Source organism: Lissotriton helveticus, chromosome 3_1 (assembly GCF_964261635.1).
Source record: "Lissotriton helveticus chromosome 3_1, aLisHel1.1, whole genome shotgun sequence".
Taxonomy (NCBI): Eukaryota; Metazoa; Chordata; class Amphibia; order Caudata; family Salamandridae; genus Lissotriton; species Lissotriton helveticus.
In genome coordinates, this window is record NC_136061.1 from 1,749,575,073 (window position 1) to 1,749,601,074 (window position 26,002).

The following is a 26,002-nucleotide window of genomic DNA, read 5'->3' on the forward strand; positions in this document are numbered from 1 at the left end:
TACAGTTAACTACACAGGAGGCAGCCATTTTGACTGTTCTCCCTTGGACACAAGAACACACCTTGGCATTTGAGGAATTAAAAAGAGCATTATGTCAAGCGCCAGTTTTAAGCGACTCCATGTCACAGTAAACATTTTATGCTTTTTTATTTTTTATTTATTTTTACATTTGACTGTAGCGAGTCTGACAGGAAATGAACTGACATTATTTCACACACATAGAGATCAGACGTTGTAACATTCTGAATCCTGCAACACCTTTGCCCTCAAGTACAGTAAATGCATCACCACATGACTATGTGGAAGTAATGAATAAACCAAGACAAGACATGACAGATATTGCACTTCTAAAACCCAGACCTGACGCTCTATGTAGATGGATCACGCATGAGAACAAGTACAGGAGACTTAGTAGCAGCGTATGCCGTGACCACTGAAGTCATAGAGACACAGAAAATAGACACACTGTCTGCTCAAGCAGCAGAGCTCATTGCTCTGACACAAGCCTGCATAAGAGCAAAGCACTTGAAAGTAAACATTTATACGGATTCACAATATGCCTTTGGCGTAGTCTTGACCTCCCATGGTGCCAAGATTCAGCACAGCCAGCTTATTCAGGCCCTGTTAGAGGCCATACATTTACCTACAGCCAATTCTATCCTGAAATATAAAGCTCATACCAAAGTTACAGACACCATTTCCCAGGGTAATGACCTGGCAGACCGAACAGCTCAGACAGCACAGACACCAACATACACGGCAAGGAGATCTAAAATTGACACGACAAGGACAGAGGTACCATTACTGACATAAAGCATGACAGTCAGGGATCCCACTTAAGATGTACTCGACATACAGACACATGCCACCACAGATGAGATAAAGAAATGGACTTTACAAGGAGGGATCCAGACTAACCAAGGTTAGATGACTAAGGGAAAAAGCACATGGTTTTCTTTCAGGTTCTATGATACAAATAATCATAAACACAACACATAGTCCCGCACACTTAGGAGAGAAGGCAATGCTAGACTGCCTACAGAACATATGGTTTAACAAGCACCTACGTGCAGCAGTGCGAACATGTATGATCTACGAACATGTATGATCTATTGCCAGTTCAATCCAGGTAAAGGCATTCCGGTGGAACTAGGTTCATCCTCCTGGCCACCCTTTTGAGGTTCTCCAGATGGAGTATATCCAAATGGACAGATGTAGAGGTTACAAATATGTCTTAGTAGTTGTATGTGCCCTGTCCAGATGGACAGAAGCATATCCAGTTCCAGATTATACTGCTGTTACAACAGCCAGACAATTAGTGCGCAGTACTTCCCCAGCTATGAATCACCTCATGTGATCTACCTCGTGTGATCTATTCAGATAACGATCAGCCATTCTCCTCTGAATTAATGAAACAAGTGTCACTTCTGTTAGGAAAGAAGTTCCATTGTGTCAGACACCCAGAAGCAGTAGGCCTTGTAGAAAGACAAACCAGACAATTAAGACAAAAGTTGCTGAGATCTGTACAGAAATAGGCGTGGATTGGATGGTTGCCTTGCCGGTTGCCCTCTTTTACATGCGTATGGTAGCTCATTCCAGAACAGGCCTATCTCCTTATGAACTTATGAACTATATGTGGGGTACGCCTATGCCTAGAAAGAAAACTAACTGATGTTGACAGTAACATGCTGACAAATTACCTGGCTTCCTTGATGTCTGCACTACTCTCTTTTCATTCACAGGTTGCTGCCGCCTTCCCTGACACCTGACACCCAGGTCGAGGAACATTCCATAGCACCAGGAGAATTTGGACTCCTCAGGATCTTTGATCGTTCAAGTCCCCTTGAGCCACGTTGGAAGATGCCGAAGTTGGTGGAAGGACGTAAAGGCCGAACTCACCTTCATCACTATTTGGAACTTTGAACTTTGACAAAAAAAAACTAAAAAAAGAACACTGACCTTTGCTAGAAAATACCCCTCAGCAAGAGTATAGGTCTAGATTAGCAGGATAGCAAGTCAGACGTAGTTTAATTGTTTAAGCCCACCCGGTGGTGAATCGGTTAGACTCGATTCTGACATGCATAAGATCACATATGAGAATAGCAAGAAGAGAGATAAGAAGGAAAAATACTGCAAGAGATTACGCAGTAGATGTATAGTTACTTTAATCATCCTTTTTATTCTGTGCATTGTTATAATTGGTGTCAGTTTATTGCTACATGTTTTCTTTCCCATTTCCTCACATATGCACTCTTCCAGTAACAGCACCGCAGAGCACACATTTAGTGACCTGCCTCCCCATGAACTGTCATATCGACTTGCACTACGTAACAATACCTTTATTCGAATGTTACACCATTCTCACCAGACCAGCAATGCGACTAATTGCTGGGTATGTGGCCAACTGCCCCCTTATCAAGAGACGAAGGGAGTATTGCCCTTCTACCCTTTACCGTTCTCACACAATGGTTCGTGTGGAGCATGGTTTGCTCTAATGACCTCAATAGATAGAAGGTACATAGCTTATCCAGGTGGCTGGATATATGGAAACCTGAATAAAGTAATGAATGAAGCATGCTTTCCAGACAAAGACGGATTCCCCCAAAGAAAGGGAACCGATTTGGAGAATGAGGAGTACGAACAGGGAAATGCATCTGTTAATTTTATAATGTTAAATGTTCAGCCCAAGCAAAACGCAGGTCCACCGTTTATATCAGTCCTGCCAGCAAAAGGTGATTTATGTGTTAGTAAGAAAGGCTCAGTACATATGGGACACAGCAAGTGTAACACTGTAGTAGAGTTTGATGATAACGGACTTTCTTCTTTCAAAACATCACGCCATACCTATTTCATTTGTGGTCAGACAGCCTATGTACATCTGCCCTTAGACTGGGGTGGGACTTGTTATATAGCATTCTTATTGCCACCCGTTTTTCTAGCCCCATCAAATTATCATAGAGATTCACGACTAGAACATGTTAGACAAAAGAGAGAGACAGATTCCGCAGGGATCGATCAGACTGAAACAGCATGGGAGCAATATACAGATTTCAACAGAGGATTCTTTTTCTTCATAGGTCCCGTCCAAAACAGTAAACTGATACGCAGGTTAACAAGGACTCTTGAAACAGTTGTAAATATAACTGCATCTGCCCTGGCGAACTTAACCCAGCAACAGTCTGCTATTAGACTTGTCGTTCTTCAAAACCGCCTCGTTCTAGACGTCATCTTGGCGGATAGGGGCGGAGCTTGTAGAGTCATCCGATCTAGTTGTTGCGTTTTCATCCCAGATAATGCACCATCTGTGTACGAAGCAATAACAAGACTCCACAAGATTGCTAATGCCATACATCAAGATCCAGGCACATGGACTTGGTCCAGTTGGTTCTGGGGTGTAATATCTGCATGGGGATGGAAAGTTATGTCCTTCCTAGGAATGGCCCTACTTATGGTATTTGGTTGCTGTCTCTGTTTGCAGTGTGGCCCGGCGATTTGCGGGCTGTGTGCTACTGCCTGTATTCCACATCCACGTAAACAAAGGATAAAAGATGAAGAAATGATGCTGTATGATCAACTATACGGTCTCATGAATATAGATGTATCCTAAAGGGTTATGTAGGGAACAAGGAGGGAATGAGGAAAATGATATTTTGCCTGACCAAATATGACCAAATATGTCCTCTACATATACCCTATGTTACATGTCATGTGCATGTCACCCATGCATATTTCCCGTAGTGGCCTGAATCACTAGGCCTCTGCAAACATGTCCTGCAAGTCAAGTCATCAAGTCTCCCAAAGGTTAAGTTAGCATAAGGCCCATGTATTTGCATTTTGCATTGTGCTCTTTTAAATAAATATCGTACTGGTTGAGCCTGAAACCACTTTCTGAATTAATGTTTTCATGACTCCTGACACACTGAAGCTGCAGTTACGTCCCTCTGACCTCGCATACTTCTAGCTCAGCCGCAAGAAGCCCAGTAAGGGTTGCCAAGACAGTATATTTTGCTTAACAGTTATCTGCCTGCCCGGTGAGGAAAAGTAAACAGAACCCGTCCGAGGGAGATAGGCCTAGCCATTCTGTCTCCATTAAAGTAAATCACAGTGCTTGCACCCATAGAAAGCTCATGCAACAAATGAATATGCCCTCTCTGTCTTTTAGTGACGAACAACCTTTTCTTCAGATAATACATCCCCTGACTCTAGATATCAGTTGTACTAGATGTGCTGGTCGCCTTGACATAAGAGATCTCTCTGCTAGGTTGTAAGTCAGCCTCCACCCAGTTACACGTCAATTGCACGTCATGTTCAAAGTTGCACAATTAGGGCACAGTTCGAGCTGGTCATGCAAACTCCTCCTCTGTGTACCACCCACCTATGACACCTACCTATCACACACCTATGACTCATCAAGTGTACACCCACATGTTCTTATCTCATTTTCTGTCTTGCGCCTGCTCCTATGTACAAGGAGTAAAAAGTATATATATGATGTTTTGTTATTAAATGATTAGAAGACTCTTCCTGAACCTCTGTGGTGATGGAACATATTCTCCCTTTGACTCGAGTTATTGGAATAAAGCCCATTTTAACTCAGATACCACGGACTCTGCTTCTCACTTGATGCATGCTAATTGTTAATGCCTAGAAATTCAGCCAGGGTAATATTTTATTTACCACAAAGCACAACTCTGGGCTCCGGCCATATTGAGGATGGGGAGTCCTGCCCAATCAGAGATAGGCTCCTGCCCCCCTCCCACAGGAGAGGAGCAGGATGGGGGGTGTACTCACCCCAGTACAGGGACCCTGCCCTTACCCTACCTGTAATGTCCCCCCCTAAATTTAGTATTTAGGGGCACCCTGAACCTTCCTTCCTCAGATCCCGATTTCGAAACAAGAAGAAGAACAAGAAGAAGGACGACCTGTCGTGCAGCTGCTAACAAAAGGACGACAACAACTGACTTGGCCCCAGCCCTACCGGCCTGTTGATCCTTGAACCTGCTACTGCAAAATCCCGGCGTCTCCTGCGGACAGCAACCTTGAAAACCCCGGAGGACCTGCCTGCCTTGCTCATCTAGAGACTGGGACTCCCATGAGCAGTAGTTCTGCTCAAACCAGCAACACCCATGGTGCCAGCCAGGAACCACGACTCCAGCACACTCTGCACCCGCCGAGCCCTGCCTGTGCCTGAGTGGACAAAGACCCTGAGGACGTCCCCCCCGGCGATTGTAACCTGAAAACCAGTGCCCAAGGACCCTTCTCGACGACCCAGACGACGCCTGCAGCCTCACAACCAGGGACCCCTCCAACCGCAACCAACAGAGGGTAAGATTTCCTGACTTCAAAAGACACCCCCGCACCCACGGCCTTTTGTGCCCAACTCAGGGGTGCCTACCTATCCTCCAAGTTCCCAACTTACCCCTTGAAGTGTTGGTTGCTCCTGAAGAATCTCTGTCCCAGAGCCTGCAGCCTTTGTTCATCTTCCAAGTTCTCCATTGAATAATATTGAGCGCCCGACGGCTCAAAAGCACCCTGCACCCAGCCGCCCGATATTTAGTGAAATCCGGAAATGGAACTGCTTTCAACTTAGCACAACACCAAGTGTACTCCAAGGTATGATAAGGAGTGCACTGTTGAATAAGTTACTTACCTTTGGGTAACTCTCTTTTCTGGAGGATACCCTTACTACAGATCTCACGTTGTCAATCTTTCCAGATGCAAGACTGCATCCATAAAACTACTCTGCAATAGCTCTATTTACCTCTGACGTGACTTCATCTACCTATGAATGTGTCTACACCTACACGCATTTAGGTGCCACCCTGGTGCACTGGCTTCAATGTAATCATGGACTTTTCCTAACTCAGACGTGTAGCTCCCCCAGCAGAGCAGCAAAAATGACAACGTTGGGATGAACTGGTATTAATTTGTTATTTATTTTTTTGTCCTCATTTGCCTCTGTCACACCATTTCGTTTTTCTTACCAACCAAAATGTCCAAAACCTTATGTGCTGGAATGAGCTTCTAGAGGTGGATTCACTTGAAGACCTCATCCCTGGTGGCCAGTGGGCCTTAGGTATGTAGCTGCTGCTCGCATTCTGTGCACCCATTACTGCATTGTGACCGCTGTATTTGTGCCCCAGTTTTCTTCTGTGCCCTGCTGCTTTGTGACCGTACTGCCTCTATTTTTATTGCTGTTGCTGCCTTGCCTTAGCTTAGGATTGTCGGTTTCCTTCCTGTTGTTGTGCTCATTCCCTCTTCCCGCCGCTGCGTCCCTGCGGCCCCACCCCCCACAGCCCCATTGGTTCTCCCCCTTTCCAGCTGCTCCTTACTCCCACCTCCCCTTATTATGGCGGCCGCGCCGCTGGCGCGCCTCGACCGCGCGCAGCGCCAGAACCCCGAAGCCGCCACAACACCAGACTGCACTACGATTCCAGCACCCTCTACGCACTCCACCCCGGGCGAGATCACTCCTGCTACCGGGCCACCCCAAAGCGCACCGAAGGGACCTTCACCTCCTGGAACTGCAGCTTCACCAGCATCCGGCCCGCCAAACCATCAACCAGAGAACACAACCATCTCCGATGCATCCTCCTCAACACCCGCTCCGCCCGTAAGCACGCCATCGAACTCTGAGACCTCCTAGACTCAACCACCCCTGACGTCGCCTTCCTGACGGAGACCTGGCTGAACACCACCTCGGCTCCAGACATTGCCATAGCCATCCCTGAAGGCTACAAGATCTCCCGCAGAGACTGCACCAACGGAGTGGGAGGGGGAATCACCATCATCCACAAGGACACTCTGAGTCCCAACCAACACCGACGACACCCTCACCACCGCCAAGCACATGCACTTCCAGATCCACACCGATCCCAACACCACCCTCAGACCACCCAGACCCCGACCACAGTTCAACGACTCCATCGCCGACCTCATCAGCACCCACACCCTCGCCTCCACGGACTATATCCTCCTCGGGGACATGAACTTCCACCTCGAGAACAACAACGACGCCAACTCCACTGCCCTGATCGACAACCTCGGACTCAAGCAACTCGTGACGACACCCACCCATGCCGCTGGACACACACTGGACCCCATCTTCTCCGCAAGTCCCCACGTCTCCTTCAACCAAACCACCGAACCCCACTGGACAGACCACAGATGCGTCCACTTCACCTTCAGGAAACCCACCACGGCACCCAACAAATGCCACGCCGCTGCTGGGGCAAAGTCACCGAGGACCAACTGACCACCACCCTCGCCCTGGGACCACCCCCTGACCCCGACACTGCCGCCATCAACCTCAAACAGTGGATCAACGACTGCGCCGACACCCTCGCCCCACTCAAGACTGCCGCCTCCAATCACACCAACAAGAAAGTCAAATGGTTCACCGCAGACTTCCGGACCTCCAAGCGCACCTGTCGGAAGCTGGAGAAGAGCTGGCTGCGCGACCGAACACCAGACAGCTACACAGCCCACAAGAACGCCACCCGCAGACACCACCAACTTATCAGGACCGCCTTCAAGGACCGCCTTCAAGGACCGCCTAGACAGCAACGTACACGACAGCAAAGAGCTCTTCAACATCGTGAAAGAACTCTCTAACCCTAGCTCCAACGCCAACTACATTCCACCATCACAAGACCTGTGAAACTCACTGGCCACTTTCTTTCACCACAAGATCACCGGCATCCACGACAGCTTCAACACCGCCACCCCCACACCCACCCCTGCGACCACCGCCCGCACCAGCTGCCTGACCACCTGGTCCAACGTCAGCAACGAAGACACCATCAAGACCATGAACTCCATCCACTCCAGTTCCCCATTTGACCCATGCCCTCACCACGTTTTCAACAAAGCCAGCACAACCATCGCACCCCATCTCCGGAAAACAATCAACATCTCCTTCGAGACAGCAACCTTCCCAGAAAGCTGGAAGCACGCCGAGATCAACGCCCTGCTGAAGAAACTCAAGGCGGACCCCAACAACCTCAAGAACTTCCAGCCCATCTCCCTGCTCCCTGTCCCGGCGAAAGTCAGGGAGAAAATCGTCAACAGACAGCTGACCCGCTACCTCGAAGACAACAACATCCTGGACCCATCCCAGTCCGGCTTTCGCAGCAACTACAGCATCGAGACCGCACTTTTCGCCGCCACCGACGACATCAGGATCCTTATGGACAAAGGAGAAACATCCGCCCTCATCCTTCTGGACCTATCAGCAGCCTTCGACCCGGTCTGCCACCGCACCCATACAGCACGCCTCCATGAAGCCGGAATCCAAGAGAAGGCCCTGGCCTGGCCACATCCTTCCCCTTCGGCAGAACACAGAGCGTCCGCCTCCCACCCTTCCGCTCCAAACCCGCCGAGATCATCTGCGACGTCCCACAGGGATCATCCCTCAGCCCAACACTGTTCAATATCTACATGGCACCACTCGCCCACGTCGCACGACAACACAGCCTCAACATCATCTCCTACACCGACGACACCGAGCTGATCATATCCCTCACCGAAGATCCCCACACCACCAAAGCCAACCTCCACAGAGGAATGAAGGCCGTCGCCGAGTGGATGAAGGACAGCAGGCTGAAGCTGAATTCAGACAAGACGGAGGTCCTCATCCTCGGCCCCACCCCCTCAGCCTGGGACGACTCCTGGTGGCCAACATCGCTGGGATCAGCCCCAGAACCCACCGACTGCGCACGCAACCTGGGGGTCATCCTCGACTCCGCCCTCTCCATGACCAAGCAGGTCAACGCCGTCTCCGCTTCCTGCTTCTGTTGTAAACGTATCTAGGATCCTATTTAAATATTCCCGATTTATGCCCTTATGTGGTTATATCAAATCATATCCTTATAAAGGCATAAGAATCATACCCATATTAAGTCATAGCCAATGCAGTCCAAATACACAAGGCTACTCCCATAGACTCCTAGAAAGTACAACGCGTTCTTAAACAAACCAAGCCTCCAGCAGCCGGGAATCCCCCCTGCTTCTGTATTGATTTGTTCTAGAACTCCTGGAGTCCTGAAAGAACTGCGAGTTCTTAGTGACGTCTTATGTCCAACCTTACGTCAAACTCGGCACCTTCCAGGTATAAATATACCAGCAACTGCCCTAGCAAAAGACACGGTGGTTTGGAGCAGATCGGCTATCTACTTGCCCGACGCCCTGCTGAACCGAGTGCCGAAGGAAGCCGACCCTCCCATTGACGCACTGAGAGAGACGCTGTCTTTTTTCTATGGGAGAAATCCAGCTCCAGTGTTTCCCTGTCACCCTCGTGGGTTGCTGGGAGATCGAGTCCTGAGAGAGAGATACAAGACCTCCTTCATTCTATAACCAAGGTATGGCGCTGATTAGACCCTTAGAGAATTCTCGATTCAGATTCTTGGCAAAAACTATCTTAACTCAAACTACATCTCACTTACTCCTTCCCACGTACTAGGCTTAGGTTAGGTACACCGGGGTAGGCGTATTTTAGAAGCACCAGTTGAGTACGTTTAGTCAACTTTTATCATTGTATGTATTTTATCCGTTTTAAGTATCTTATGGCTTAGAAACCATATAAATGCTTTTACAGTATTATTTCATAATACTCCTTTTACTGTACGCACTTTACTTTATAACAAGAATACCAATTGTGGCAATTCACTTCTCTTGCATGAGAAAGAAGACTGCTCAATAAACAACGCCCGTCTCTCTATTTCTCTGCACTCCTGGTGAAACTAAGCATGCACGATTGACTAAGTGAAATAGTTATCTATTGTTTCCGCGACTCTGGGGATATATTTCTTGTGCTAGGGGAGCAAAGTTGTCATGTTTATGCGGTTGTCAGAAAGTACTGATTGAACAGCCAGGTCTTGAGTATCCTCCTGAAGGCCAGCAGGTCTTGGGTCTGTCGTAGGCTCAGTGGGAGGGTGTTCCATGTCTTGGCGGCGAGGTGGGAGAAGGATCTCCCACCGCTGGTTGTTCTTCGGATGCCCAGGACGGTGGCGAGTGAGAGGTCGAAGGAGCGTAGCTGGCGGTTGGGGATGTGGAAGGAGAGCCGTCTGTCACTGTTCCCAATAACCTGCGCGCCCGCGCATTGAAGGCACCCCGAGCGTGCAGTGCTCATTATTTAGCGCGCACATTCTGAGACTGTTCGCGCCGCCGCTTTTAACATGCGAGCGGCGCGAAAAACCCGTAATTTTCTGTTCGCGTTCACGTGCAAATGGCCCTTGCACTTGCTCTATTCCTTTCCTGCCAGTGCACCGCTGCGGGGCTGATTGTGGGCCATTGAGTTAGTATTCATATTAATTGCAGCGCACATGGGCTGAAATTAATATGAATACTACCTCAATGGCCCTCAATCAGCCCAGTGCAATTATGAGTGATATTTCAAGGACTATGAGTGACAATTTCTCGTGAGGAAAATCAAGCAATGAAGACACGGGAAACATTAAAATATTAGAAATTACAACGGAGAGTGAGGCTGAGGCACGCACAGATAACAGTTAGGCTGTATTTCATTATGTAAAGACTAGTTTAGGAGCCTCATTCCCAATAAAAATCATTACCCCGAGCTGGGTGGCCGACCCGAATCGGGTACCTGCCCAGCAGCAGGCACCAGATCACATCAGCTGCTGCAGGCAGCCTGACACTGAGCTACAGGCGCTTCTGACAGTGACCTCCGGCTCTGCTGTTGGATCCGGGCCGACACTGCAGGCAAAGATGATGGTAAGGGACCCAGCACCAGCACAAGAACCTCAGATTCCAGACCCTGCCCTCTCAGTACATTTGTGTTAACAATGACAAAAACTCAGGGCTGGCAACTGGTAAAACACTGTCTACTTACGGATCTTTAGTCAGATTGGCCAGTCAGCGAGTCACACTGCAACAATGCAGCTGTGTACTCAGGCCGCGAGCCACACACCCCGCGGAAATATGCCTTGTTCTTAGACTTTGGTCCAGGTTGCTGGCTGTCCTCGGCCGGCTCGGAAATTATAATTGAATGCCGCTGATCATAAATAGAGCAGAGCACCGGCGGCCCGGCTGGTCATGTGGAAACAGTAGCATTGTAGACCGAGCTGCAGCATGATTCTGGACGGCCTAAGTTCCTCGCAACCAAACTACCCGCTCTGGCATTGTCAACCAGCAGGACGTGACGTACTACCGCTGTCCCTCGGTAAAAGCTATAGGGATGCATAGTTTTAGGAATACAGAGGAGGCCTTTTGAGAGCATGCAATCAGAAGATGTCAAATTCTAAAAATAATTATGCTATTTGCATATGGGATTTCGCATTGCACTGTAGTATTTGTATAGCACTTAGTCCCCCTCATCCCCCCAATGTGGGGTACCCAAGCGCCTACTTACACAGACTGCGTGCTACTCATGTCTAAGTCATACACTTGGAGTCATACCAATATCAGAAACCTCATTTGCGATATATTAAATCAAGACTCTGTACATTAGCCTAGGAGCTGTTTGGAGGCTTTTGCTACCAGCCTTTGCCAAACACAGATTGCCAGCCTTTGTCGTGGGCCCCTCCTTCCAATAAAATCAGGAAAACATAGGGTCTGGGCCTCTCTCTGATGTCACGTGAGTGACCCGGCCCAAAAGGGAACCGATGTCAGAGAGGCCCTACTACATGAAACATGCAGTTAGATACCTCACACGGCGCCAGTCCGGCCACCTATTACACCTTCTGAGCATTACAACCAGCTAGCACCCGATCGCGCGGTGCGAGACACAGGCTGGTAAATTTAACATATTTCAGCTGCAGATGGGAGTCCGATTGCAGTGGTTATGCCTCTCCATTGCCATTGGCGGCAGCGATACAGACTCTGCCAAGGCCAGCCAGGAGGCTGCAGGCACTGGCAAGATCAGGGCACAAACCACTGTGGGCCACTGGAATAGGAGTTTACCGCCCGGTGGCCCCAGCCCGCCTCCAGTGTTTTTAAGGATGGACAGTGAGTTCCCCCACTCACAGGTAGCCATAAAAACGCCGCGATCACTGAGACAGAAGCCATATCACACACTGTGCAATTAGCGGGACACCTTGCAGTACCCGGATGCCCGTGTTATCTTTCTTATTAGCACACCAGCTTGAATACACACCTCCCGCCCAGCATCCAATGAGCACCAGACAACTGGCAAATGCCTGAAGAAAAAGTCAACACATAAATAAAAGGCATTGTCATTTACAATACCAGTAGCTCAAACTCGTCGTAAATGTGTGACCTATTGCATTGCAAATTCTTGTTTTATAATGTTATTCCCATCCTGCTGGAGTCTTGCGGGAGTCAATGCGGCCCCTGTACTCCTGTGGGCCTGAAAATGTTTCAGAATTTGGCCCCAGGGGGGTCTCTCTGCTATAAAATACTGTATATAATATCTGTTTTAGTATTCAGAAATTTGCACACAAACAAGAAGTAATACTTTTAGAATGTCAGAGTTTTCTTTATGTGAAAGAAAGAGTATGCTGATATCTTGGAATAGCTGTGATGATGGGGCACGGAGGGCCTGGAACAATGTAGCCATGCATCAACCCGAAGTTAATAAAATGCTCACTGCCCACATCCACGTGCATTTGGAGTTTATATGATTGCATAATATTGCTTGCTATTTCCAGTCCTTATAAATGAGGCGTGGTATATAAAGGGCTATACAAAAACACATTATTGTTCCTGCTATTATTATTAGCACACCAGAAGAGGTTGGGCATCAGAGAGAATTGCGGGACAGGTGACAATGAGACAGAAGCCAGGGCGGAGGCAGGCCGATTAGGGAATAAGTACCAAAAAGAGAACCGAGGGTGGAGGGTGAAGGTGGGACGAAGAAGAACTGCGCCGTTGTCGGTAGTAGCTGAGCTCTGGTGGCATGGTGCCACCCCTCCCACAGTATGCCTCACAGCAGCTGACAGGCAATAGATATCCACCAACACCAGCTCCTTGTGCTCGGACCAGTGACACTGTAACTCCTCTCTCTCTGTCTTCACTTCATGCGCCACCCACCTCCCTAGCCAACCACAGGCTGGGTTTTCTCATCCCTGCTGCGGCGACAGCTGTTGTTTCAAAGGAGGCGACAAAGGAGAGAAACCGCAGCTACATGAGCAACATTTCAGCGCCGGTGCATGGCCAGAAATCAAGGGACCCAGAAAGATGTAACCACACCGACGTATAAAAGCAGCGTAGCAACAGCCCGGCAAAATGATAGCTGCCTCGAAAGAAAACCAAAGTATGAACGCACTTCTAGATGACATAGCCTCATTCCATAACCATGGTTAACGTCACTCAGCAGATTTAAACAAGCATAAGCCTCTGTGTATCCAAATTGCAAATCTGCCTTAAGACTCTTAATGTGGCGCCGTGTGTGTGGAAAAGCATAGTATTTTCAGTTTTTTTTACAAACGTTTGGAGGGATATTTGGAGCCGCACACACGCGCGGTCTGGTTTCTGGTGCACATAGCCATGGCTGCAGCGCACAGAGACCCTAAACTGCCGCATACAGGGCAAAAAAATTAGAGGGAACATTGCCGTCTGTTGAGGTAGGCTGGGCCGGTCTTGTGAAGTGCCTTGTGTGCATGGGTGAGGAGCTTGAAGGATATCCTCTTGTTGATGGGGAGCCAGTGCAGGTTTCTTAGGTGGGGGGTGATGTGGCCGTGGCATGGTACGTCGAGGATCAGTCGTGCCGAGGCGTTCTGAATGCGTTATAGTCGTTTGATGAGCTAATGGGTATAGTGATAAGCACTTAATTGCCCCATCAAGCACAGGATCCTGGAGAATATTCCATAAGGTTTGACTGTCATTTTTTGAGAAGCCAATTAAACATATTTATAAAACACACATAAACAGCTATATAGGCCACATTTAACTTCAAAAGAAATAGTCAATTAAAAACTATTTGTATAGAGCGACAATAAAACTCTTTTGCAAACACTATTTTAAAGAAAGGATGACGAATAATGAGGAAATACAAGATCCATGCAGACTAATAGGCTGAGAAGCTATCACTTCACCTTCATGGAAAGGAACACTACAAGATTCCATCATGCCCATATAGTTAATTTTTCACAGCCCCTGGTGATCGTATCCGGAAGCACTGAGCTGGCAGTTTTTGTCAATTTTCTTTGGAAAATATTTCCAAACTTTTCTGTTAAGAACAGGACTCAAACTCCTTTTAGACAGGTTATGATTTGCTATTTCCGTACACAACTGTTCTTCTTTTCACACGCGATTGACATTTCAGTGTCTGTCTTTAAATAAAGTTTGTTATAATAGTCAGGAGCGTGCATGTTGTCAAAAAGTATCTAGAAAGGTTGTGTAATCAAGATTAAAAATGAGACTCCCAGTTCAGTAAGCATCTTTATGAACATTCCATTCAATCATAGCGAACAATATGCTCACCTCTTTCTTACCTGATCATGGTCAATGTCAGAATCTCCTGTGATCACTATCCTTTTCTCAATCCGAGTTTCAGAAATACCTCCTTTCACAGTCTAGAAGAAGAGTTTAGACTACCTTTAATCGAAGCAATGAAAAATAAAACATTCACATCTGACTTTGATAATTAAACAGTTCAAGTCTAATCAGCGCAAAAACAAAATGCTACCTAAACATACCACAAATAATTTCTTAGCTGTAACTGTAACTCTCCAAGGTGGACATACATTTAATCACATGCTATTTCAAGTTTCACTTCATCCAGCTCAGAATGCTTAAAAAAAATAACACAGACTGCCATAACTTTGAGCCATACCTTAAAGCTATTTTCTATGGTAATTGTTACTGTGTGACCAAAGGGCTAGAAATAAATGTTGATAAAACAAAATGTATGGCTTTAAACCCTATTAGACCGGATAAAGGGAACCTGACCCTGAATGGGGAAACTTTAGGTACTGTGGAGAATTTTACTTATTTGGGGGTAGTACTCGATTCTAAATTAACATGGAAGGCTCAAATCGAAAAAAGTAAGGTGTCATATGCCCATAATGTAAAACCTATAATCTGCAGATTGAATGCTAGTACAAGCAAAAGTATAACTCCCGTACTTGAACTTTTTAAATTTAAGATTCAGTCTGCAGCTTTATATGGGGCTGAGATATGGGGACCTTGGGCCAGGGAGAGTTTTCAAGGCCTCGATAACAAATTCATGAGATCAATTGTAAGGGTCCCAACCAGCACACCACTAATACCTCTCCATCTCGATTTGAACTTCAAACGAACCGACCACCTAACTATCTTAAGACCGCTAATGTTCTGGATAAGGATTTGGTCCACTCCGGAACTGGTAGATTACAGAAAGGGTCTCCAAGAAGTATTAAATCTAGATTCTTTCAATTCCCTTCGGTGGTTCGGGCATGTTAAAAAATAGTTCGACAATTTGGGGTTGAGTTCGTTCTGGGAAAACCCAGAGAATCTACCAGCTCTTGCTAAAAATATTGTAAAAAGAGCATACTGGTGCTTCATGAATGATAGACATACCCATGATAGTAGAATTGGCACCCTAACAAAAAATTTCTTAACCTTCAAAAGCGAACCATGTTTTGAACCGTTCTTGGATGAAATAGAGCCGTCCCTTGCCAAGACTCTCTTCCTGAAGTTCAGGTATGGGAACCTCATGCTGAACTCTAACATTGAGCGTTGGACAAATAAAAAACTGGATTGTCCTAATAGTACAAGTGAGAGATGTCCTATGTGCTCAGATTTATGTAATGAGAATGAGGTCCATATGTTGTTCATATGTAAAGCATATCTGAAAGCTCGGAAAAGATGGCTCAAACCTATGTGTGCTCTTTTAGGAACTAGATCTTGCTCTATAGCATATAGGATCCTAAAAACAAATACTGCACAGTTCATTGTATTTAGTATCAGTAGGTTTCTTTACTCAGTTTTTATTGTCCGAAAGAAAATGGGACAGGTGCTTTGAAGATGGATAAATTTTAAATAGTGAATCTTGCTGCTAAAAATTTGTACTTTCCCGCTGAATGAACTATGTCTTTGATCTAATTGGTGAGAATTAATTTTACACCATATTATTGTAATTATTGTCTTAATTGATTTCACGCATATATTGTGTTCTAAATGTATGAGTTAATGAATGTATATATGTGTGTCTTTTATGGCCGTCGGCCGAAATAAAGATTACTTCAGATTATTTTCTATGGTAATTAGAGCTTGTTTTCACAAATCCTTCCCTTGCAGGCATCCCCATTTTACCCATAAGAACCATCTTATCCAGATTCAGTGCAATATAACAGCAGCACACCACATCTATGAGAATAAGTCTTTCAAATTTGAACTTTTAACATGTAGCAATGCCAGCCATTCCAGTTGGGGAGGTAAAGAACTACTTCTTACAGCACTGGATGTTTTGTAGATTTACAGGCCAAAGGAATAGTGCGGAAAGTGGAAGATACGCGGGCAAAATAAAAAGATTAGAGACATCCATGAAATAAATGCTTCAATATTGCCTTTCAAACTGGTGTATCTGCATTAATGAAGAGACTGCATATTACCTTCACCAAAAATGCCAGAACTGTAGCTTTTCCTCTGGACAAAAACGATGCAAGTAGCTTTCTGTTGGCTTTGTGTTATATGTATGTTGCGATGCCTACAATTCATTGAGCAATAACAGGCTTTTTCACGGCTTCTCCTTGCTTGACCTTGCCAAAAGCTACAAATACTACTTTTTTTTTATCAGAATGAATTGTTTTTTTCAATATAGTACATAACGTCTCTTTTAACATCTAGTCTGTCCAGCGATGCTTCCGTTACATTCAAAAAGATTGGACGAAAACCAGGAGAGCAAGTCTGCTTGGTTCAAGGTAAAATTTAAAATTAACTTTGGACATGTCTTCACAGTCACTTTCCATGCATAAAATGTTGTGTGTGGCTTCTCTGACAATAATTACACTGACCCTCTTGTCAAAAGTAATGGTTACAAAGAAACCAAAATGTGTTTACTTGTAATACTAGCTTTTCACCATGAACATTCCCTCTGAATTCAAGTTTGTGCAAGATCCAAGAAGTAGAAGTTAATTACCTTCAAAATGCTTTATCCATTGTTCTCTAAAACCACAATACTCACCTTTTGAATTCCTCCAGGCGCTAGAGTGGATTAGGAACTATCCAAAGCAACTGCTTCCACGCTGGTATATCATGCGGCAAACTCACGCCATTCCCAGGAAGTGACAATACAAAGCCATATAAAGATGTCGCCTTTGCACACTGATGACCGTTTCATTGAACGCTTCCACACAGCCTTAGAGGCAGATCAACAGTGTGCATCAAATCCAGCTTGGGACCTATTTAGAACCCTAAAAGTCCACAACGGAATGTGAAGGAGGAGGAGCAGCAAGGGATCAGTAGTTAGATAAAGTATCCACCATAAAGAGTATTGCAAAACATGTTCTTTGATGGATACCGTTAACTGAAGATTCCACCACTTTTGGTTAGATACTATAAACACTGCTTTCTAAAAGGTGACTGGTTTGACAAGTGGACTCACACTAAGATCTGCGGGACCAAGTAATCGAAATTACTTTCCCTGAAGAGTTGGCTGTTGCAACAGTAATGCCCATAGTAAAGCTGCGAACAGATGCCAAGGTCTTAGCTGGCAGAAGTTCAACACCAGAATACCTATCTCCAACGATATAGACGCAGTCTTGGCTGGGGTGGAATGAGTCCAAAACGTACATGTCTCTTTTTTAGCCAGAGCGTAGCATACATCAAGGGCTGGATGTTGTGAACTCGTCTGGGATTGTCTCTGCTTGGCTGTGATTTGGCTAACTCCTCCTGGTAGCCACAGTATGTTGTTGTATGTATGTGTGGATCTCAATCGAGTTCCAAATCATATTCAAATAAATTGAAATTGGTAGCCACAGTATATTCACCTGGTAGGGAACATCATGATAAGCAAATGTCTACAGGAAAAGTTCACAATAATTGGAAGAAAAAGCTAGACGGCAGAAAAAGACCTCACCAGACTGAATGCCTGACTGAAGAATACTCTCCAAGGCTAACACAGTGGTGGGAAGGAAAAAGTCCCTTGCATGGTAATAGACATGAACCCCTGCCCAGAAAGCCCTAGCTTTGGTGATATATGCATCCTTGGAAATAATGTTTGGCTATGGGCAAACACGGATTATGACCTAGGCCTGTCTGACAGACTGCGGTCTGGTTAGACCAGGAGCGGCACACAACGGGTTACCCAAGTCATAGTAAATGGCTACTGCCCTTACCGAGAGTTAAGCAGCACACCCACGGTGGTGGCATCATACCATTTTGTAATAAGTAAGATGACCTGGCTTTTTTTTACCTGCATCATGGAAATGGGGCTTGTAGCATCTACCCCTAGCCCGGGTATTGTAAATGATCACACCCCACATGGAGCTAGGTATTACATGTCATTATTCATAAGCATGTAACCGTGAACTGAACATTCTATATCATGAATTCTATAACTCACACCTACGCACTTAGGTCACTGAACTACAGTATGTCGGGTAGCAAAAGAGTCCTGTCATCTCTAACTCACTAGACACTACACCTTCCCCTTTGTCAAATTAAAAGTACCATTAGTACATATGTGCATTACAACTCTTCAATAAGTCGTTTTGGTACTCAAATGGATTTCCCAGATCTGGTCATGTGAGGCTGAGAGATACAGAAGAAGGGTCCATGACTGGCATTAGTGACAAAGATTTTTGTACAGTCATTGGGCTCTGTGCCGGAGAAGTCTCACTCCTGACACCTATAGATGGCGAAGGTCAAAGTATGTGCTTGATATGCAAAAAAATCTTGTGTCATGGACTTTCCAGGATGGTGAGCAATCACCATGTGTCCTTTACTGTCAAAACTGTCAGTGGATCAGCGCCAAAAGGAGCATCAGACTTGCACTTTCGTTTCTGCCTTACAATCACTTGGACTTCTCTGTTGAACACATGGTTCAGCGCAAGGCGTCATCTGTCCACATAGGTATTTATGTGACGTTTATTGGGAAGAGTCAATACTGCAAAGTTCATCAATACCAATAGATCTCTCAGTGGTCCATTGCGGCACTTTGGTGCCTATGGCTCACCCAAACCTTAAGGTGGCAGGGCTTTTACTTGTGGTAGAATGCAGAGTTGACCTGTAAGTACAAAGTGCATGCCGAAGAACTAATGTGAGTTCAAGCTTTTCCAGCTCAGCACGCTCAACGCTCTTCTTGAGGGTGCTCCTAAATCTCTTGACCACAAAATTCACCTATGGCCAGTGAGGTGTGCTTTTCTGATGCCTGATATTTAAATAAGTGAAAAATCATTAAGTTCCAGACAACTGAGAGGCAGACTATTGTCAGATGTCAAAATCGTAGGAACACCACGAGTTGAAAAAAATACTTTCTAGTATTTCAATTACTCTGTCATGTGTCGTTGATGAACCATCTTCAACCAGAGGAAAACAGGAATATTTATTAACAATTACTAGTAGATGATGTATGCTGTCAAGGTCTGAAGAAATCAATCGCAATCTTCTTCCATACATGCTTTGAGAGATCAGACATGTTGTGGGGTTGTCTTAGATGACAAACAGTTGCACAAATGACAGGATTTTAACTCTTTTTCAAATCTCTCATCAAGATGGGGAAACCACATTCGGTCCTGTAAAGCTTGTTTCACAGCACATATTCCTCGGTGTCCCTCACGTGCTAGTTCAATAACTTAGTTATATCCTGAGTACAATGCTATTCATGCCCTGCCTGTAGAATCTTACTGTGATGACAAGTTATATAATGTTGTGAGTCAAATAGTCACAGCTGACTGGGCTGAGCAGCCTCCTGGCTGCTCAAGGCGGGGTCTATTGTACCATCTTGAATAAAACTACCTTAAACTCATCACTTGTACCTGACTCAATCACTACACACTTGTTGTCTCAGACTCGCGGGTATGACAATTCTCGACCCTCGTAAGATGATTTCTTCTGGAGTAACAAAGTTTGTCCCACACATTCTTTAACTTCTAGTATTCAATTTCATCATAAAGAGGTTGAGATTGTGTTCACCATGATTGGTGTGTAATAATGTCTGAGTATTAGCAGTTTTCTGTCTGCACTTGTGGCAGCAAGCATTTGTTCTAAAGATATGGCAGCCGGGGCAATAGATTTCACAACGGAATTAACATAGGCATCAGCCACTTTAGAAGTAGTGCCATGATATAGTATTGGCACACATGAGAAGTACTCAGCAGGGTTTTGATCTTTACCTGGACGCGATTGTGTAATCGTACTGCTGCAATCGCAACCCCCACTACTCAATACGAGTGGGCATCTTGGCTTTAGGATTGCCGAAAATGGGGAGCAATGCTTGGTGGTCAGTGACAACTGTTAAATGTTTTCCATTCAGAGGCCCACACTACAGCTAGGCTTTTATTTTCGGGTTGTGAAAAAGCATGTTATGTAGTTGACAAACTTAGGCTAGCATAAGCCACAATATGTCTCTGGGCATTGGGATGTGCAGTGTACTGAGCAACTATGGCACTCAACCCCACAGGGCTCACATCAACATCAACCTTCGTTTGCAATTTCGGATCATCGGACTATGCTATTTTAGTTGCATTCTCAATTGCATGCTTGATTTTCTTGAACCTTTGTTCACATTCACTTGACCATTTAAATGGGACATTTTGTTTTGTCTCTCAATGGAGCATTTACACTGGCAAAGTCATGTATATAGCTTGAACAGTAACTAGCCATACGAAGGAAGGGTCTCAGCATAGTTACATCCTGTGGGGGAGAAGTGGATGGCAAGGCTTGTACTTTGTTCAGGTCTGGGGTCATTCCCCGCACCCCAATTAGAAAATACATGGCCAAAAACATTGAAGTTTGATTTAATGAAACTCACAGTTTGCCGCATTTAAATTGAGAGCTACATCAGCAAATATACAACACACTTGTGTCAGAGCATTATCATGTTCCTTTCGTGTGGCCCGAATACTAGCATGTCATCACTGTAATTGAAAGCATTTGGAACCGGCTGTATTATGCGACAAATGACAGCATGAAACAGTTCGGTGGCTGATGACAATCCAAAACTTAGCCTTTTCACATCAAAGCAAACCAACATGAGTTGAAAAGGTAGCAATGTACCTTCAATTCTTGTCCATTTCAAGCTGGGTATACCCTTTGTTCAAATCCAGGTGGAAAAAGACTTTAGCGCCATTTAGCTCCGTAATCATGTCGGCAATGTGCGAACCTGGATGTCGTTCTCTTTTAATTGCCTTGTTTGCTTGGTGCCTATCAGCGCAAATGTGTACAACTCCTCCACTATCCTTTTTTGGCACTACCACTAAGGGTGATACCCACAGTGTTGGACCAATGGATCGCTCAATAATCGCATTCTTTTATAAGGGATTAACAGCCTCTCGTAAATGGATTGCAATTTGACAATGCCATTGCGCATCAGGACGAATGTCCTCATTTATGTGAAGTTGCACTTGTGTTAAACCTTCCTACTTAATGCAACAAAGAAGGAAACTGATTCACTAGCTCATGATAGGCCTTGACATTGTAGTTCATAGAAATCAGCCCCATGTCTGCAGCAGTACTGAAACTGAATAAACATCCACTCAAAGTGCCTGGCGAGACATAAATTGGTGCATGTACTTTCGTAATTTTATGCTTCACAGTGGCTATACATGAACCTTGATCTTGGAAGTTGTGTGGAAGCAGACCACATATACACTTTGCTTTTCAGGCAGGTTAAATGGGGCATTGGAGACCATTAATTTTTCCCACCAGCATAATGTTTAACGATACCCCACTGTCAATGATATTATGATCACACTTCTTTCCACCTATTGGCCTTTTGGGACTTTGTATTGCACTTCAATCTCACCTGCAAACTGACTATAAATGCATGTAGTGTTACAGGTATGGCTATGTTCTGCGTACCACTTTGGTCTTTCTCACGTAACGTGTGGAGAATATATTCTGAACATGTGCTTTGTCACAGGTGTGTGCCCTGACGAAGGAACAGTGGTCACGGGTCCTACCCCGAAATGCGCGTCAGCGCTTCTTCTTTTTTTGTAATGCTGTTTGTGTAATTTTTGTGCCACCCTGGAAATGTTCTTATTACTCCATACGGGGTCTAATAATTTACATATTCCTTTAGCACTTATGTGAGCTGGTCCATGGGCCATCGTCACCACTGGAAGGACAAATGCATTTGGGAGCAACCATCGTCTTTTGTCAGTCACATCCGTCCAACACTCATCCGAGTCCAGCTGTCCCTTTCCATTCTTCCATTCCCTCAGCTCCTCCTCAGTCACTTTCTCCTGTATGTTTCGCACACTCTGTACAGTATCTGAAAACATATTAATGTCTGGTACAGATCTAGCCGGTCCAGCCACAAACATTCGCGGGAGTCTGTTCCTGGCAGTTTCTTTGGCTGTCTGATCTGCAAACGCATTTCCCTGTCCCACATCATCAACCACTGCTTTGTGTGCGCTACACTTTATGACTGCCAGCCTTCTGGGAAGCGTTAGAGCCGTCAACAAGCGCAATATCAATGGGCCGTGTTGAATGCGTTGTCCGTGTGATGTCAAAAATCCCCTCTCTGCCCACAGTCTTCCATAGCTATGAGCCACGCCAAAGGCGTATTGGCTATCAGTATAAATGTTCACATCCAATCCTTCACTCAGTTCACATGCACGCATCAACGCTATTATCTCTGCGGCCTGAGCTGAGTTATACGGGACTCTAGAAGTCTCCACCACTGTGTGTAATGTTGTCACTGCATATGCTGCTGTTGTGGTGCCGTCCGCTAATTTAAAACAGGACCCATCAACATACAACTCTCCGTCAGGGTTATCTAGGGGTTTGTCCGTCAAATCTACTCTCCCTTTTGTTTCCTCCTCCGTTCGGAACAGGCAGTCATGTACTTCACCAGTTTCCTCATCCGAAGGGAGGGGCAACAGTGTTGCTGGATTCAGGGTAGCACATCTTTTTATCGTCACATGTGGGGCAAATAATGTCATCTCATATCCTGTCAGACGAGCGCTAGTTAAATGCTGCGTCTGTGTTCTGTTTAGTAAAATGTCCACTGCATGTGGTACCATTACCGTAAGAGCTGAACCCAGTACGAGCCCTGCCGACTGTCTTATCGAGACTGCAGCAGCCGCTGTAGCCCTTAGACAGCTCGGAAGCGCTCTTGCCACATTGTCGAGCATTGCAGAGAAGTAAGCACACGGTCTCTGTTTCCCTCCAAAATCTTGTGTTAAAACAGACAACGCGCAACCTTCCGCCTCGTGCACATAGAGTACAAAAGGCTTCTGGTAATTGGGTGTTCCCAAAACGGGTGCAGAACATAAAGCAGTCTTCAACAACTCAAACGCTTCTTGGCATGCAGGTGTCCAAGGTAGGGGTTCACACACTTCTTTCGTGGTCAGATACAGCAGGGGTTTCGTTAGTAAAGCATAATTAGGTATCCACTGACGACAGTACGATGTTATTCCCAAGAATGCGCGCACCTCTCGCTGTGTGTTAGGGACTGTCATGTTAGTTATTGCCCTGATGCGCTCTGGTGTCAGCCTTCTCCCGTCCTTCGATAGGAGGTGACCGAGATAAGTAACCTCCTGTCGACAATATTGGAATTTAGGGAGAGACACCTTGTGTCCCTTCTGAGCCAAATGGTATAACAATTTAACTGTCGACTCTCGGCATCCCTCCTCATTGTCGGAGGCGATGAGAATATCGTCCACATATTGCAACAAGACATTGCCCTGTGGGAGCTCCAAATAATCTAACTGTGCTTTTAATGCTTGACTGTAAATACTGGGACTTTCTGTATAACCTTGAGGAATTCTCGTAAATCTAAAACTGCGTCCAGCCAATGAGAATCCGAAGAGGTACCTGCTATCTGGGTGTACGGGTATACTGAAGAACGCATTCTTAAGGTCCAATACTGAAAAATATTTTGCTGACGGAGGTATCATAGTCAAAATGGTAGTAATGTCAGAAACCACAGGGTACTGGGGCTCAACCACCTTATTAATATGGCGTAAATCAATCACAAAACGATAGACATCAGGTGTATTCTCACCCTCGGCACCTGAGGACCTTTTCAGTATCGGAAGTATCGGGCTATTACAAATGTTAGAGTCTGTCTCCTCAACCACCCCTGATCCGATCAAATCCTGTATAATCTGCAACAGAGCCCTCTCTCCATCTCTAGAAATCTTATATTGAGGTATGCGAGGCAGCTTTGCTCCCACCTTAACATTTATGGACACCGGTGCAATGTCCATCTTACCCACATCAGTATCGCTACAGGCACACAAGCTCGGAGGGACATCCCTAAATTCAATTGGGAGGGGTTCATCCTTTGAAAAACATTGCTGCGCACGCGCGACTGAAGGACCCATTGTAAGGTATACACCACCCGGAGAGCAGTAAATCGTAGCATGCAATCTTTTTAACAGATCCAAACCCAGCAAATTCTCACCACAATTCGAAGTCAAAAGAAAAGGGGAGTCAACAGTAAAGGGGCCAATCGTAAGTGTCAATGGCTTAGAGATGGGGCTAATCACCGGGGTACCAGAAAACCCCACTGAAACATTAGTCTTGCCAGACAGAGCTGCCCCTGGAACCTGAGAACGTGCTACAGAACTTTTCGTAGCACCTGTATCCAATAAAAATTTCTGATGGGATCCCGACAAGTCTGCCGTTACATAAGGCCCACGTTGATCAACATCCACAGAAACAGGTCCCTCACTCTGCCCTACGCTGTCCTAGTTATAGGAAAATCCTGTGAAATCATCCTCGGCGTACGCATCGTTGTAAAACTGTCTATCCCTGCCATCATCGCCCTCCCTCTGAGAATGCTGTCTATCCCTTCCTCCGTCAAAATAATTTCCTCCAGGTCTCCTACCCTCCTCGGACTGCCTATTGTCTCTAGGCGCTTCTCCCCGACCTCGCCCCCTACCAGGTCCAGCCTGGGACCGCAGTAGTGGACAATCCTTCCACCAGTGCCCTTCCTGTTTGCAGTTAGCGCACTGGTTGGGTCCCAAACGCTCTCTTCTCTCTCCCCTCCCGAAACCACTTCCTCGACCACCTGACGCGGGCGGGGCTCCCCGTCCTCTGCCCTTCGCTACTTGCTGCAACAAAACCTTCGTCTTCAAATCTTTCGCCTTCTTTTCCTGCCTGTCTTTATTCTCATTCTCTCTATGTTCATAATACTGGGCCATGCTTAAGATGCCTGAGGGGGTAGATGTTGTCCATGTACTTTCAGACGCTTGCAGTCGGGCCGATATTTCTGGCAGTAAATTCGTAACAAATCTATTGACAAAGAGACGCAGCCCACCATCTTGAGAGATGTCCTGCCCGCTAAAATCCATAAACGTTTCCTCAAAGCGAGTGAAGAAATCTGAAACTGCCTCATCCTTTTTCTGTTTGCAAGCCGTTAACTTATCCCAATCTACCTTTTTAGGAGGAATGAGTGAATGCATATATTTAATTATGCGCCCGGGTAATGCTAGTATCTCAGGTTTCGGTTTTTCGCCTGGCTTACGTTCCTTATCCCAATCTGTAAATTCTGCCCAAGTCCCGCCTAACTCCTCTCTATGTTCCGAACCCTTCACCTGTCTCCACACATCCACGGGAACCAATAATCCGAAAAACAGTTCAATATCTGCTAACGTCATGACTGTTGAGGATGCCGCCTCCGTTAATTCCTTGTAATAAGCCGTTGGGTTTTTTCTAGAGTCGGGTAACTGCGCTTTCAGAGCTAATACCTCGCTCCTTTTCCAGGGCGTATACACCCATTGTTCTTGGAAATGAGCATCTACACGTGGTCTGGTTACTGCCAAGGTGGTCGGGTCTATTATTTCAGATACCTCAGGGTGAAATATAGGGTGTACCTCACGCATTGGATGTATCCCCGGGAAGTGAGTCTCACCTGTTACCGTTAGCTCATTCCTGTATTCCAACAAATACCTCAGACTACGGAGCACTTCCCCCACACCAGTATTAGCCC

The 26,002-nt window shown here is 45.8% G+C and overlaps 1 protein-coding gene across 11 annotated transcripts in view; it reads right to left on the reverse strand.

The window, feature by feature from the left end:
* LOC144823746 (protein 4.1-like) overlaps positions 1-26,002 on the reverse strand; it is a 477,862-nt gene that overhangs the window by 42,463 nt on the left and 409,397 nt on the right. For all 11 annotated transcript variants that reach the window (XM_078682543.1, XM_078682542.1, XM_078682537.1 and 8 more), the window contains one exon: positions 14,412-14,492. In XM_078682543.1, coding sequence (XP_078538669.1) covers positions 14,412-14,492 — 81 coding nt within the window. The remainder of the gene's footprint in view (positions 1-14,411; positions 14,493-26,002) is intronic.